At 41.2% G+C, this 12,205-nt stretch overlaps 1 protein-coding gene across 3 annotated transcripts in view; it reads right to left on the reverse strand.

Moving 5' to 3' along the window:
• Positions 1–12,205, reverse strand: part of NBAS (NBAS subunit of NRZ tethering complex) — a 701,350-nt gene that overhangs the window by 342,150 nt on the left and 346,995 nt on the right. For all 3 annotated transcript variants that reach the window (XM_056564221.1, XM_056564220.1, XM_056564222.1), the window contains 2 exons: positions 3,910–4,068; positions 2,244–2,357 (listed from right to left, as the gene is read on the reverse strand). In XM_056564221.1, the coding sequence (XP_056420196.1) occupies positions 2,244–2,357; positions 3,910–4,068 (273 nt within the window). The remainder of the gene's footprint in view (positions 1–2,243; positions 2,358–3,909; positions 4,069–12,205) is intronic.

Genomic DNA, 12,205 nt, shown 5'->3' on the forward strand with positions numbered 1-12,205 from the left:
GCTGATCCATTGTGCTCTGGTAAGCAATATATCCCCTTTAATATTAACCAGCTCATATCAGGCGGGATAAACAATGTTGCAATTTCACTGTATCGATCCCCATGGTGGAAACTATACTAATAGCTTATGGAGGGAGCCCTCTAACTTGGTAAAGCTCCTGCACAGACTAACTAGCTGGGATCAGAGGTAGACTCTCATAACATAGCTCTGCTACAGAGTTAAGCCGCACCTCTCAAACGTCCTACTCTTAGCATTAATGGTATTGTAAGTATGCAAACGGGAACCAGAACCAAAAGTCACAACACTTTTTTAACCTGCACAGAGCCCCCACCCTCCACAATGAATATAAGGCCACTGTTTATAACCCTTCTTGAGCTGTTGATCAGCTCGGATTGCTCAGTAAAGCTGCAGACAGTTTTTATTCCCTGCAAGATAGCTGTATGGGAAAATGTAGCGTTATTTGAAGGCCCTTCAGATGTTTGTTCTAACTCATAGAGAAGGGGGGCTCAGAAGGTAGGGAGGTCCTGTTCTGGTATGCCTATGTAACCTAATAAGACATATGGACTGAAGAAGCCTTTATGAGAGCCACAGAATGATGCTGCCCTTTTCTCCGACCTGTGATGTAATACAGTGGGGTAAACCATGGCCAGGAAGGAGTTCCATTTTTTGTTCATGTTTGTTTCATGGTATGTGCCCAATAATATGAGGAATAATATATTAACAGCTGATACCTCAACTATACACAAAGAGAAAATGGAACCGGCCATAAGTAATAAAAATGAATATGTTCTAGATTAGCCTATTTAAATTACTTTTCTGACATACTACTTAAATGGGCACTGTAATTAAAATGTTTTTTTGCATATGATACACCAGGTAAAATAAACAATTATTATTTTTAGGTCGCTTTCATGGCCTTATAAATCTGGCCACTAGGGGTCTCCCATCTGGTCCAGACCACATTCCATCTGCTCAAAAGCACAGACTTTGGTCTCCTTCTGTCTGGCCATAGGCAGTGAATAGCACTCATTCTCCCTGTTTCATACACAGGCAGAGAGCGAGTGCTATTCACTGCCTATGACCAGGCTGAACTTCCTGAGATTGGTCTCCCTCCAATCCAGCAGGGGACTAAAGTATGTGCTTTTTAGCAGACTGAATGCAGTCTGGACAAGAAGGGAGACCCCTAGTGGCCAGATTTATAAGGTCATGAAAGTGACGTAAAAGGATTTTTTCCACAGGGAGTAAATTACAAATCTTATTTATTTTACCTGCTGTATCATATGCAAAAAAAATTATTTCAATGACAGTGCCCACTTAATAAAAATTAAGTTAAATTAACCCCTAAAAGTCTGGCTATAAGGGGTCCTCCTTCTGGTCCTGCCTGCAGTCCTGCTAGTAGATTGCCTCCTGGAGCAGCCTGGCAGAGATGAAAGTCAGGAAATGCAGGTGGGACCTCAGCTCAGTGTATAGAGCTGAATATTTAAGATCTCTTTCCCTTAGAGCTGAGCTAGACTGTAGAGTCATGGTGTCTTTAGTGCATAGTGCTAAATATTGTTCTACATATATTTGCTCCCTTTGGAAGCTACTGGGCAGAGGTGAGCTAGTGGAGAGAGCTGAGAGGGGGTGCGGTTTCAACCAATTACAGCCCATCTCACATTTAACTGCTCAAGGCTGTCAGTAGCAGAGTGAGGGAGATTATGATGATGTCATGCCTGCTGGTAAACACCCCTTCCCATTCTGTGGAGCTCAATGAGACTGAGAAGATACAGAATAATATCAAAGTACTGAAAGGAATTAAAAAGAAATTATCAAGCTTATGACAGCTACTATTTAAAGAAGTAATTCGGGGGGGGGGGGGGGGGGGGGGTAGGGCCTGACAGAAATAGATGGGAGCTGCGGGGATGTGGGGATTGGTGAGTATGTTTTTCTTTTTTTGTTATTACCCTCCACCCCCACTATGCCCCACCAGCATACTGTTCTTAAAAATGGTCTGGAATACTCCTTTAATATTTTACATTTGCACAAAACCCTTAGCAGAAACACACTGCAAAAGCTACACAGGAAACTGATCTTCAGCAGCGATCTTTAAAAACAGGTGTGCATTAGATAAATATCTGTCCTGTTGAGCTGGAAAGAATAATTCATTAATGAATCCTTAAGATCCGCTTTAAGATGTTTAATTATCTAAATCAAGAGCCATAAAGGCTTTGCCTCTCACTTTGTGCAGGGCTTATTACACTTACTTCAGCAAGGAAAGGATTGACAATTAGAGATTCGTAGAAGGGATGGCAGCCTTGGCTAACACCTCGCGTGGTCGAGCCTTTGGCGCTTTTGGACGTGCTGCTCTGCTCCAGACCCTGGATGAGGGAAAACCGTAGAGAAAATTGTTAATCTGCAGCACTGCCTTAAGTGAGAAGACAATAGGGTTTAATAAAGAGAAGATCATACTGCTGCAGATAGGGAAGAGGATAGAAATGATAGGTTAGCGCTATCTCTGACAGCTACAATCTGGAACTTTAAGTATTGTGGGGAATGATTGAAGGATGTGACTCAGAAATGCAGACAGCGACCAAGTTAGGTGTGGAGGAATATTCTCAAGGGGATTGTTAAGATATGTCCTTGGAAAGTATAAATGATTCCTTGAGAGATCATTTAGACACCGCTGTGTGTTCATCACAGGAGATCCAGCATTAATCTCCGGGAAGTGATATGTTTTTCCTTTCTTTTTCCACAGAAATAAGTCTTGTAGCAAAAGAAGTTAACAGAGCATCTTCAGGGCGGAGTACGTTCCCTGCTATTACACTCAGGTGCTGGGGCAAAGTGCGAAAATTCAACTGGAAAGTGAGAAAAGAGTTTGTACTTTCAAGCGACACAAACTTGATTTTTGTTTTTTTTACCTATTGCAATAAAACATAACATTTTACATGGCTTTAAAATGTATGAGACTTGTTGAATTTATAGTCTTGTTAACAAGTGTAGGTTTACATAAAGTGGATCAAAGCTTCCCATTCCAATAGATTCAGTTCTGTTTACCTCTATTGGAGAGGCAGAAAAGAAGGGTGTGACAACAATACACAGGCAACTTGTAGATGATTTTCAGGTGTTAATTTCCAAAAGCGACATTTTGGCTGACACATATCCAGTGTAGGGTCATGACGAACCAAGCCTTCCAGGTGACCAGCAATTGGGATCTAACTACAAGGTGCTGCTTGCATATGTATTTATTTATTGAAGTTTATCTTTTTCACTAGACTACAATGACTGCATAGACTACATTGTGTTATCACTTTGTAGCTTGGATATTTTTGTCAGTTTAAAAATGTGGGACTGTAACCATCAAGTTTGGACCTCATTGTCAGTTTGTAACCATCACTGTACCTGTATTTCATGTAAGGCAAGAAGGAATTGTGTTTTGTGTCTACAGTACCTAAGAAGACCAATATGGCTTCATCACTACAGTCTACAAACTCTCCATGTAGTCTGACAACAGTTATGTGCTACTCCACTTCTTCTGCCCCCACTCTAAAGTAACCTACCTACAATACAAGAAGGGACAGTGGTACCTGTCTGACAGGTGACTCCTAACCCTTTACAGAATCCACTAGCATTCTGCAAGAAATGCTCTCCCTGAAAACCGCTGGCTGCTGCCTGCTGTTAGAGGAATTCCGTCTCTGACAGAGAGAACAAGATGAAACATAAAAATGGGGCAGGGATCAGATAGTGTAGGCTCTCTGCCATGTTGAACTGCAGAGGGTCCATGCTGTGCTTCAAAGCATCCATGCTGTAACTGAAGGTACCATTGAGGCCACACTTGCTTTATATTCAGAAAATCAATCTGTGTATGTTCAGTTGCCTGTTAAAAAAAAATAAAATAAAAACACAAGAGTAGCCTGTTTAAAACTTTCTTACATTTAGAGGACGTAGGTAAGTTAGTGACTTTTTCCAGAACTGCCCATCACTAACAGCATGCAGCACAGCCTTAGTAGTCAGGGTTGTATTAGTCAGAACTTTCATGGTTGTAGCAGTCGTTCGATGCAGCAAATCCACAGACTGGTGCTTGGAATCGGCCTGAAATATTTACACAGTCTTTCATTACAATTTACAATATGATGAAAAACAAGGAGCAAGGTGCAAATTTACAAATAAAACCAGTCAAAAAAAGAAAAAAACACAGTAACAAACACAGTAGTAGAAGGCCCTGCTGATAGCAGCTCAGATTTAGGATAGGGTGCGTGTAAGTTGCATAAAACACCAATAGCAGTATGTGTCTTTATAGTAAGCATAGTTATTTTGTGTAAATTTGTCCAGTAAAATTGTCCAGTACCACTAAAGTTTTTGTCATAGGATTGGAAGAAGTTATACTTACCTGCCCAATACCCCACTTCTGAAAGTGCCAGGTCCCAACTGAGCAGTGCTTTGCACTTGTCAATCAGGCAGGTAACTGTTATGGCTGGTGATTGGCTAATTAGGCATTTCCTTCATGTTGAAACAAATATAGGAAGCATTGCTCAGTGGGGATCGGACACTGTAGGTGTTGCAGCAGCGGGGGTTCAAGTAGGTGAGTATAATTTTGTTTTGTCTTGTTTTTTAGCCAGCCAGAGGCAGACCACTTTATAATGCACTTTATATATTCCATCCTGGTCACCCAGAGGCTATGCTACATTTTCTTCCAAAAAATACTAAGGTAAAGTCACAATGTAGCAGTGGACTAAACATTGCAAAACATGATGGGCCACTGTGATGATGTCACTCATTTTAGGATCAAAACTGAAATTTAATAAGGTAAACATTTAAAGTACAGCAATAGTAATGGGAGCTTGAATACCCCTTCAAAATATATATTGTCTATATTTTTTAACTGAAAGCTGAGCTGTGATAGGTTGTTTTGGAAAAACCAGACAGTTTTGGTTTCAGGCAGATAGAAGTATGGGACAAAGCATAGGACAGTGTTTTTTTTTTTTTTGGGGGTAGCAGACATAACAAAGGAGGGGACAAGACAGAAGACCGAGAGACACAAGTAAAAGGAAGAAACAAGGAGAGGAGAAAATATCTTATGAAGGGTACAGGTTGTAGTAAGAGTGGTATCTGGACCCTAGAAGGTAAGGAGCTGAAGAGACAGGGTTTTTGCCCCATGTTCTGGTTTTCTGGCCGGACTGAAAACCGTGGTATGCTGCGGATACAGCGCAAAAATGAACCTAACAGAGTCACTGTTTGAATCCGGTCGGCTCATTCACATAAATGAGAGGGGGGCCAGGGCCGGTTGGGATACGGGAGTGCCTGGTTTTCACCCCCCCCCCAGCAAGATACGGTCCCTGTATAGCTAAAATGTGGTGTGAATGCACCCTTGAATAGAGTTTTCTATGTAATTTGTACTATAGGCAGTCGATGAAAGGACCAATGAATTAGAAATATGAAGAGTAACAAGAATGATAATAAATCAGTTAAGAAGTGAAGTTATGGACAAGTAAAAAAGAATACCATTTTAGAATAGTTTTTTTCTATTAACATTACTATAATAATAAAAGTAATAGCAAACAGATATCTTAGATCAGCAGCCCTCAAATGGCAGACTGTGTTCTGAAACTAGAATGGGGACAACAGTTGTCTGGACCCTGCAGGCCTGCCTTCATTGATATATAAGTAGTCTCCTTCACTGCATTTAGGATAGCAGATCTTCCATCGGCAGCTGTACTAAAACTAGGGCCTGGCACACATGGTCCTGAGTAGTGTTGACCGAATTTACAGTAAGTTTGGCCGAATTTGAAGCTGATGGTTCCGCCATCGATTGCTTTAGTCTGCATAAATTAATTTTAAAAGTGCTCTGGGTGCCTGGAAAACATGGATGCAGTCGAAGGAGACCCAAGAAACTTTCTAACTTACTCAACACTAGTTCTGACATTGTGCAGCATAACGTAAAAGGCAATGCCTTGAAGACAAGACGACCCAGATGCAGTGAGTGTTTTATTTATTAGTTTTAATTTGCTTACATTCTTTTTATGTACCGTATTTGTTTTTTGTTTGAGTGATTAACTAGTATGGTCAGCAGCCTGAATTAATGTTAGCAGTCAGGTCAGATTCATTTTAAAGGTTTGATATCTAAATTAATGTTTGGGGTCTGAATGAGTTTAGGGGCCTCTTCTGTGTTCTAGATTAATTTAGGGTTGTGATTTTGTTTTCCCATTAACAAATGTGTATAAATAGTTGTACAAAGTTTGCAAAATGAAACTGTGATGTCCCTACTGAGAGGCGAGATTCCCACATTAGAATAGCAGAATAAATACACAATTTTGCACTTATATTACAGCAGCTCATTCCAGTCCAGCCGTGGGTCTATTGACGAACTGACTGCATATAGAGCACTAGGAAGCTGTCAGTCCAATCATAAGACCTGCAGTCACACCAGGATTATGGCCATAATAGTGTCACAAAAAGTCACCTACCGTATATACTCTAGTATAAGCCGAGTTTTTCAGCACAATTTTTCATACTGAAAACGCCCCCCTCGGCTTATACTCGAGTGAACTCTCCGCCTGTCAATCCCTTCTCAGTGGTCTTCAATCTGCGGACCTCCAGATGTTGCAAAACTACAACTCCCAGCATGCTCGGACAGGAGACGTTGACGTTGCCTTGACGACGACACACAGGGCACATGAACGTCCCTGTGCGTTGTCGTCAAGGCAATGTCACTAGTCTGGAGCCGGGTCCGGAGCGGAGGAGAGGGCCTACCGGAATGACTAACCCTCCCCACTGGACAGTCCCTGCAGCATAGATGGCCCGGACCAGCTCACCCTTTCTTCCCACCGAGAGGTGGCGAGTAGAAAACTAAAGGGGGGGGGTCTGGATGATGACGAAGGCCGCAGTGGTCTTCAACCTGCGGACCTCCAGGTGTTTCAAAACTACAACTCCCATGCTGGGAGTTGTAGTTTTGCAACATCTGGAGGTCCGCAGGTTGAAGACCACTGATGAAGGGATTGGCAGGCAGTGATGATATAGGGGGGGGGGGGGGATGATGACAGTGGTCTGGATGATGACAGGGGGGGGGATGATGACAGGCGGTGATGATGAAGGGGGGGATGATGACAGGGTGATGATGAGGGGGGGGATGATGACAGGCGGTGATGATGACAGGGTGATGATGAGGGGGTGATGATGACAGGGGGGGATGATGACAGGGGGGGATGATGTATTTCCCACCCTCGGCTTATAGTTGAGTCAATAACTTTTCCTGGGTTTTTGGGGTGAAATTAGGGGCCTCAGCTTATATTCGGGTCGGCTTATACTCGAGTATATACAGTATATTACGCTTCTGTGAATCTGGCCTTAGTGTTCACCTCACACTAAGGCCAGATTCACAGACTCAGATTCACACCTCACTCAGACTCAGGTAAGCATAACTTTACTAAAATTAAAGGGGTATTCAGCTGCATTTTATCCTCTATCAAAAGTATAGATGATAAGATGTATAATCGCAGGGGTCTTGCCACCGGGGACCCGCACAATCTCTGTGCAGCCCCCGGCATTCTGTGCCAGGCACTGACTTTGAGACTTGGATGTGACATCACAACCACACCCCTAGTGGCACCATGCCACGCCCATCCATGTCTATGGGAGGGGTGTGGCCATGACGTCAGGTCCTTGTCTAGGAGGCAGCGCACGGTGCAGAATGCCGGGGGCTGCACCCCACCGCTGGGGACCCCTGCGATCATACATCTAATTCCCTATACTTTGGATAGGTGATAAGAGGTGATAAGAGCTGGAATACCCCTTTAACCGAATATCTCTATTATAAATTATGCATAATTTCAATGGAAAATAGATTCATAAAATGAAAGTAAATACACACAATCTCCTCATCATATAGAATTTATGTACTTCTATTGTTAATTACTAATATATGATATATAAATTAAGAACAATTCAGCCTTATGTAATATTGGACCAAAAATATAAGTGCACAGGGAATGTATATGAGAAAGTCCTTCAGATCACAAAGGTTTTCCATGACAGCATCTCCTAATACCCTGCAATTCTTTTCTTGTAAGGATAAACTAAAAAGCCTCTGTCTGAAAGATCACAGGTATCAATGAGACAACTTGTCATGCATGGCCAGTCTAAGACTGTTAACATGACCTGCTGTGTGCATCTTTCTAAATTGTCTTTTACCATAGTCTCCTGCTAAAGCTCTAAATCAAGCCTTGACAAGCTATGGGCATTCAACCAAAGCTTAGTCCTAGAGGATCTTTACTTTGGAGGAAATTACATCTTTACAAGCCTAAAAAGTCTAAGGAGCATGACATTGTGAAGCAAAAGGAGAGCAGACTTAAACCTCTATTCTGGCAATACCGTACAGAGAAAGGCATCATCAGAACCATGTCCAGTTTATCCATATATTATACTGTATCAGTGTTTTCTTCAACTAAAGGTTAAAAAAAAAAAAAAAGACAAGATCCCGGTATATATTTTCACTAGATAATTGGCAAGCAAAAAGGCCAACTATAAATGAGACTCAGAGGCCAAAAGGTGCTTTACCAGCGTGAAGAAACCAAACTATATACAGGTCATTCCGAACACCTGTATTGATCTGCACTCCAGCTAAATAGTCACTTATAGTCTATGAAGGAGAGGTAAGTGTTATTAGGTTACAAACGCCATCTCTAGGAAGGACCGCAGTTTACAGAGTTCAATCACTACTCTATGGAAGAAGAAGAGAAAAGCCATAAACAAGAGAAAACATAAAAAGAGCAGAGAGAACCTAGAGGTTAGCACTATCCACTGCGTTTAACCCCTTAAGGGCCAAGCAATTTTCCGTTTTTTTGCACTTTCGTTTTTTTTCCCTCCTTACCTTTTAAAAATCATAACCCTTTCAATGTTGCACCTAAAAATCCATATGATGGCAAATTTTTTGTGCCACCAATTCTACTTTGTAATGACATCAGTCATTTTACCCAAAAATCTACGTTGAAACAGAAAAAAAAAAATCATTGTGCGACAAAATTGAAGAAAAAATCATTATTCTGTAGGTCCATACGGTAAAAATGATACCCTACTTTTATAGGTTTGATTTTGTCGTACTTCTGGAAAAAATCATACCTACATGCAGGAAAATGTATACGTTTAAAATTGGCATCTTCTGACCCTTATAACTTTTTTATTTTTCTGCATGGGGGCGGTATGAGAGCTCATTTTTTGCGCCGTGATCTGAAGTTTTTAGGGGTACTTTTTGATCGCTTTTTATTCATTTTTTCATGAAATAAAAAGTGACCAAAAATACGTTATTGACCGTGCGGTTTAATTAACTATATATTTTTATAATTCGGGCATTTCTGCATGCGGCAATATCACATATGTTTATTTTTATTTACACAGTTTTTTGTTTTTTTAATTGGGAAAAGGGGGATGATTCAAATTTTTATTAGGGAAGGGGTTAAATGATCTTTATTAACTTTTATTTTTATTTTTTGCAGTGTTATAGCTCCCATAGGTGGCTATAACACTGCACACATTGATCTTTATTATCCCATAGGATAACATAGATCAATGATTCTGCCACTTGACTGCTCATGCCTGGATCTCAGGCACTGAGCAGTCATTCGGCCACACCAGGAGGCAGGTAGGGACCCTCCTCGTGTCCTACAGCTGTTCGGGAGGCCGGGATTTCGCTGCAGTGATCCCGAACAGCCCCTTAAGCTAACCAGCACCAGTTTAGTTTCACTTTAGACGAAGCGTTCAAAGTTGATCGGGTTATTAGCGGGTTTAAGGGTTATTAGCGTGCGGCACCGCGATCAGTGCCGTGCGCTATTAGCCACGGGTCCCGGCCATTGCTAGGTGCCGGGCCCGACCTGCTAAGACACGGCGCCACGTCGTGGCCCCTGCGTTATAGTAAGGGAGAGGACTCAGGACGTACCGGTACGTCCTTGGTCCTTAACCCCTTAAGGACTCAGCCCATTTTGGCCTTAAGGACTCAGACAATTTAATTTTTATGTTTTCATATTTTCCTCCTCGCCTTCTAAAAATCATAACTCTTTTATATTTTCATCCACAGACTAGTATGAGGGCTTGTTTTTTGCGCGACCAGTTGTCCTTTGTAATGACATCACTCATTATATCATAAAATGTATGGCGCAACCAAAAAACACTTTTTGTGGGGAAATTAAAATGAAAAACGCAATTTTGCTAATTTTGGAAGGTTTCGTTTTCACGCCGTACAATTTATGGTAAAAATGACGTGTGTTCTTTATTCTGAGGGTCAGTACGATTAAAATGATACCCATTATTACATACTTTTATATTATTGTTGTGCTTAAAAAAAATCACAAACTTTTTAACCAAATTAGTACGTTTATAATCCCTTTATTTTGATGACCTCTAACTTTTTTATTTTTCCGTATAAGCGGCGGTATGGGGGCTCATTTTTTGCGCCATGATCTGTACTTTTTTTTGATACCACATTTGCATATAAAAAACTTAATAAATTTTTTCTATTTTTTTTTAAATAAAATGTATTAAAAAAGTAGGAATTTTGGCTTTTTTTTTTTCGTTCACGCCGTTCACCGTACGGGATCATTAACATTTTATTTTAATAGTTCGGACACTTACGCACGCGGCGATACCAAATATGTCTATAAAAAATTTTTTTACGCTTTTTGGGGGTAAAATAGGAAAAAACGGACGTTTTACTTTTTTATTGGGGGAGGGGATTTTTCACTTTTTTTTACTTTTACATTTTATTAAATTTTTTTTTACACTTGAATAGTCCCCATAGGGGACTATTCATAGCAATACCATGATTGCTAATACTGATCTGTTCTATGTATAGGACATAGAACAGATCAGTATTATCGGTCATCTCCTGCTCTGGTCTGCTCGATCACAGACCAGAGCAGGAGACGCCGGGAGCCGGACGGAGGAAGCAGAGGGGACCTCCGTGCGGCGTTATGAATGATCGGATCCCCGCAGCAGCGCTGCGGGCGATCCGATCATTCATTCAAATCGCGCACTGCCGCAGATGCCTGGATCTGTATTGATCCCGGCACCTGAGGGGTTAATGGCGGACGCCCGCAAGATCGCGGGCGTCGGCCATTGCCGGCGGGTCCCTGGCCATTGCCGGCGGGTCCCTGGCTGCGATCAGCAGCTGGGATCAGCCGCGCATGACACGGGCATCACTCCGATGCCCGCGGTTATGCACAGGACGTAAATGTACGTCCTGGTGCGTTAAGTACCACCGCACCAGGACATACATTTACGTCCTGCGTCCTTAAGGGGTTAAAGGGTTAAAAAGGTATTCCACTGGAAAGTTTTTTTTTTTTTTTAAATAAACTGGAGCCAGAAAGTTAAACAGATTTGTAAATGACTTTTATTAAAAAATCTTAATCCTTCCAGTACTTAGTATTATGATCCACAGTATTATGATCCACAGGAAGTTTTTTACTTTTTCAATTTCCTTTCTGTCTGACCACAGTGCTCTCTGCTGACATCACTGTCCATTTTAGGAACTGTCCAGAGTAGGAGCAAATCCACATAGAAAACCTATCCTGCTCTGGACAGTTCCTAAAATGGACAGAGGTGTCGGCAGAGAGCACTGTGGTCAAGCAGAAAGGAAACTCAAAATGTAAAGAACTTCCTGTGGATCATAACAGCAGCTGATAATTACAGGAAGGATTAAGATTTTTTAATATTAGTAATTAACAAAGACGCAACTGCACAGAAATTCAACAATTTGAAAATGAAGCACAAACATTAACACAATAATTCATACAAAAACAATATCCTACTACTTTACTTCAGGATCCATTACATAAAGCTAGAATACAAGATAGAACACAATTTTTCAGTGATACTAACAAGAAACAAGACAACACTACCCACCAAGCAAAATGAATAATTCCGTTCAACACTTCACACAATCAGATCAAAAGAATCATTAATAAACATTGGCATTTACTACAGCTAGATAAAACCATCGGCCCATCCCTACCAAAACACGCCCCTATCATATTCACCAAGGCACCGAATCTAGGTTTAAAGGGGTTATCCAGGGAAAAACTGTTTTTTTATATATCAACTGGCTCCAGAAAGTTAAACAGATTTGTAAATTACTTCTATTAAAAAATCTTAATCCTTTCAGTACTTATGAGCTTCTGAAGTTTAGGTTGTTCTTTTCTGTCTAAGTTCTCTCTGATGACACGTGTCTTGGGAACCGCCCAGT

Source organism: Hyla sarda, chromosome 3, assembly GCF_029499605.1.
Source record: "Hyla sarda isolate aHylSar1 chromosome 3, aHylSar1.hap1, whole genome shotgun sequence".
NCBI lineage: Eukaryota > Metazoa > Chordata > Amphibia > Anura > Hylidae > Hyla > Hyla sarda.